The 3,094-nt window shown below is 46.4% G+C and overlaps 1 protein-coding gene across 1 annotated transcript in view; it reads left to right on the top strand.

Moving 5' to 3' along the window:
• wdr25 (WD repeat domain 25) overlaps positions 1–2,868 on the top strand; it is a 20,882-nt gene extending 18,014 nt beyond the window's left edge. The window contains exons 5-7 of the mRNA XM_008285384.1: positions 52–222; positions 827–967; positions 2,393–2,868. Of these exons, the coding sequence (XP_008283606.1) occupies positions 52–222; positions 827–967; positions 2,393–2,614 (534 nt within the window). The 3' untranslated portion in view covers positions 2,615–2,868. The remainder of the gene's footprint in view (positions 1–51; positions 223–826; positions 968–2,392) is intronic.
• The last annotated feature ends 226 nt before the right edge of the window (positions 2,869–3,094 follow it).

Raw genomic sequence — 3,094 nt, 5'->3', positions numbered from 1 at the left:
CTGAAGAGCTTCATGCTGATCTGCCCGTTCCTGCCCCTGTGTGTGTTTCAGGTGGTGAAGGTTTACAAAGCAGGGATCCAGCAGACCTTGGACATCCTCTTCCTGAGAGGTGGTGCAGATTTAATAACCAGCTCCGACTGCGTGAGCAGAGACTCAGCAGACCGCACCCTCATCGCCTGGGACTACCAGACCACAGCCAAGGTCTCCAACCAGATCTACCACGTAAGAAACCAGTGTGTTCCCACCTAAACCCAACAGCACTGATTGGTCTACGGCGTTATGATTATCAGCTAAAAGGCTTTAAAGCGTTTCTGAATTATAAGAGGCAAATCACTTCCCCGTTTAAAACACATTCCTGAGAACGTGTGAGCCTCCCGATGTGGAGTCGCTAATGAGGCATGTGAAACTGGCATGTTTTGACAGTTACATAGTGCTGGAGGAAGTCTGCGCTCTGCTGACTGCCAACTACTGTAAAACTGTGTTTTTAATAACCTTTGTGCCTTTTCTGTATTGAATAAATTCTCATTCTTGAACAGCATCTCAGCTGAACATTGGTTGTACAATAAGTCACAGGAGTCTCATAAAGTCTCCGTACACTGAATATGGAGAGAAGAGTGGACAGAATAATAGGGACATTATAGTACAATGCCATACAACACTCAGTGGGTTTTCTTTTACTTTGTTCGATCCTCAGACCGCTGAACAAGAGACTTTATCAGAACTACAGACTAGTTAACATGCTGCCGACTTCATGGTTAGCAACAGCCAGAAAAGGTCAAACGATGAATTAATTTCTCTTCTGAATTTTTACTCATTTGGCCACCAGGAGCGTTACACGTGCCCGAGCCTGGCGCTTCACCCGCTGGAGGAGTCCTTTGTAGCGCAGACCAATGGGAACTACGTGGCGGTGTTCTCCTCCCAGCAGCCCTATAGGATGAACAAGAGGCGCCGATTCGAAGGACACAAGGTCAGTAGCAAACGGGGCCTGGGGGCTGGGTTTGGGGGGCAGGCCCCGTCGATACACAACAGCTGCAGTCGGATGTACACACACACACAACTCCAGCAACACGCTGCAAAGGCAGTGGATGCACACAAACGAAGCGTTGGTTGTAACCCAGATCCTACGTATTGGTCACGTAGATCCACAGCCTGCAGCGTTTCCTCCTCTAAACAAGCACACTAAGTGCTCTGCCATGTTTCCACTGTGGAGGCCGCCGGATCGGTACAGTCTGTAGATTAGGAAATCAACATTTCTGATTTAAAAAAACAGACAGGAAACGAGTTGGTGTTTCACCTTCCAGGTCCAAACTTAATAAAAACAACATAAAGCGTGACGACACCACGTCTCTGAGGCTCGTTCCTGTTTACTGCTGCAGGGACCAACCAGTCGACGCTTCGCACAACTTCCACTACGGTACTGAGAGCCTGGCAGCTGCAGTAATTAGCTATTAATCTTTCAGGATGACAAGTCATTGTGATTAAAGACGCCTACGTTGTTTCACCAGCTGTCAAATAAATGACATAAAACGCACAGAAATGCTCGATAATGCTCACAAACGCTCGTATGTACTTAGAAATGGGTGTCAGTGCAGAAATAAAGCCTTCTGTCCAGAGAAGATCCCTCACTGCTGTGATTCCAGGAGACACCAGACACAATGCATGTTACAGCTGTTTATGTTTAACTGGTTTACATTTTCTATAAATGCTTCCTATTCAACTTGTTCTTTCTGTTTTTATCTTGAGCCCTGTAAAGTGGCTTTGAGCATCTTGAAAAGCGCCTTTACAAATAAAATGTATTATTATTATTTAAATCTAAAATTCTGTGACTAGATATGTACATTTATACGTATAGGTAACAGATTTAAGAGCTGTTATGCCTCCCATACAGCTCATACAGGATGTGAAGTCAACTGCAAAGCGACTCTTCCACACGTCTGTGTAATAACTATAGAAAACCATTCGCTAAACCAAGCAGACATAAATAATGAAGATGTAGAGCTGGTGAGGCTAAAGTGCAGCCATATATCACATACATGTATGACAGGTGCATATGTGCATTATTGTTCCTTGGAATGTAGTTTTGTAATGGTTCACAAGTTTTTAATCTTCCTGGTAAATAAAGTGAGGTGTGTGTGTTTTCCTGAGCAAACTCTGCTCTGATTAGTCCGACCGGAGCCGGAGCCTCGGCGTAGCGCTGGAGGCCGTCCTGGTGGTAGCACTGAAGGAGGAACAGGACACATGTTTGTTGTTCTGAGGACTGAATCAACACGATTTCAGTCACATGCTCTAAAACTCAGGCAAACCAGCGATGACGCCACCAGTGCTGATGGTGGTGTTAATGCTTCGGGTGGAAGGCTAATGCGTCGGAGGCGGCGCTATGCTTGTGTCACAGGTGGAGGGCTATGCGGTGCAGTGTGACTTCTCTCTGGATGGAACCATCCTAGCCTCAGGGAGCTCCACCGGCTGCGCTCACTTCTACGACTACCACAACGCTCGCATGCTGCACTCGGTGCAGGCGCACAGCCGGCCCTGCCTGTCTGTCGCCCAGCATCCCGTCCTGCCGGCGACTGCTGCCACCTGCGACTGGACTGGTGAGATTAAAGTCTGGCACTGACAGCCGAGTGTACGAGTAAATATAGACTTAAAAACCAGCAACGTGGCCAAGAGAGGAAAGACTGTGTTCAACTGGAAACTCATGCACGTTCGTCTTCACGACTTTATCTCCCATAATCTCTTGGCAGAGGAAGATAAGAACTTGGAAAAAAATGCTGGAAGTCAGCGAATCTACTATCTACTGTGTCTTTGAAAACACATTTTTTTACACTGTGTATCTTGCAAAGCCTTTATATTGTATTAAAAAGAAAAAACACACCATCTCAGTCACTGTTGTGTGAATCTCACTGTAAGCATCCGATTCATACGCGGCTCATCGTTTAACACGCCGCGCTTTTAGCATCTGAGCGAGCGAGATGAAATCAGACGGAGTTACGCTGCATGAAATCAAAGCCGGTTCCTTTACAGTGAACAGTTCAAAGAGTCATCTGTTGTTATGAGTGTTATCTGAAGTGGTAGGCGGTGGGAAGACACACACACA

Source organism: Stegastes partitus, unplaced genomic scaffold, assembly GCF_000690725.1.
Source record: "Stegastes partitus isolate 25-593 unplaced genomic scaffold, Stegastes_partitus-1.0.2 Scaffold399, whole genome shotgun sequence".
Classification (NCBI taxonomy): domain Eukaryota; kingdom Metazoa; phylum Chordata; class Actinopteri; family Pomacentridae; genus Stegastes; species Stegastes partitus.
Note: the sequence above shows the minus strand (reverse complement) of the source record. Positions and strands in the feature narration are given on the sequence as shown.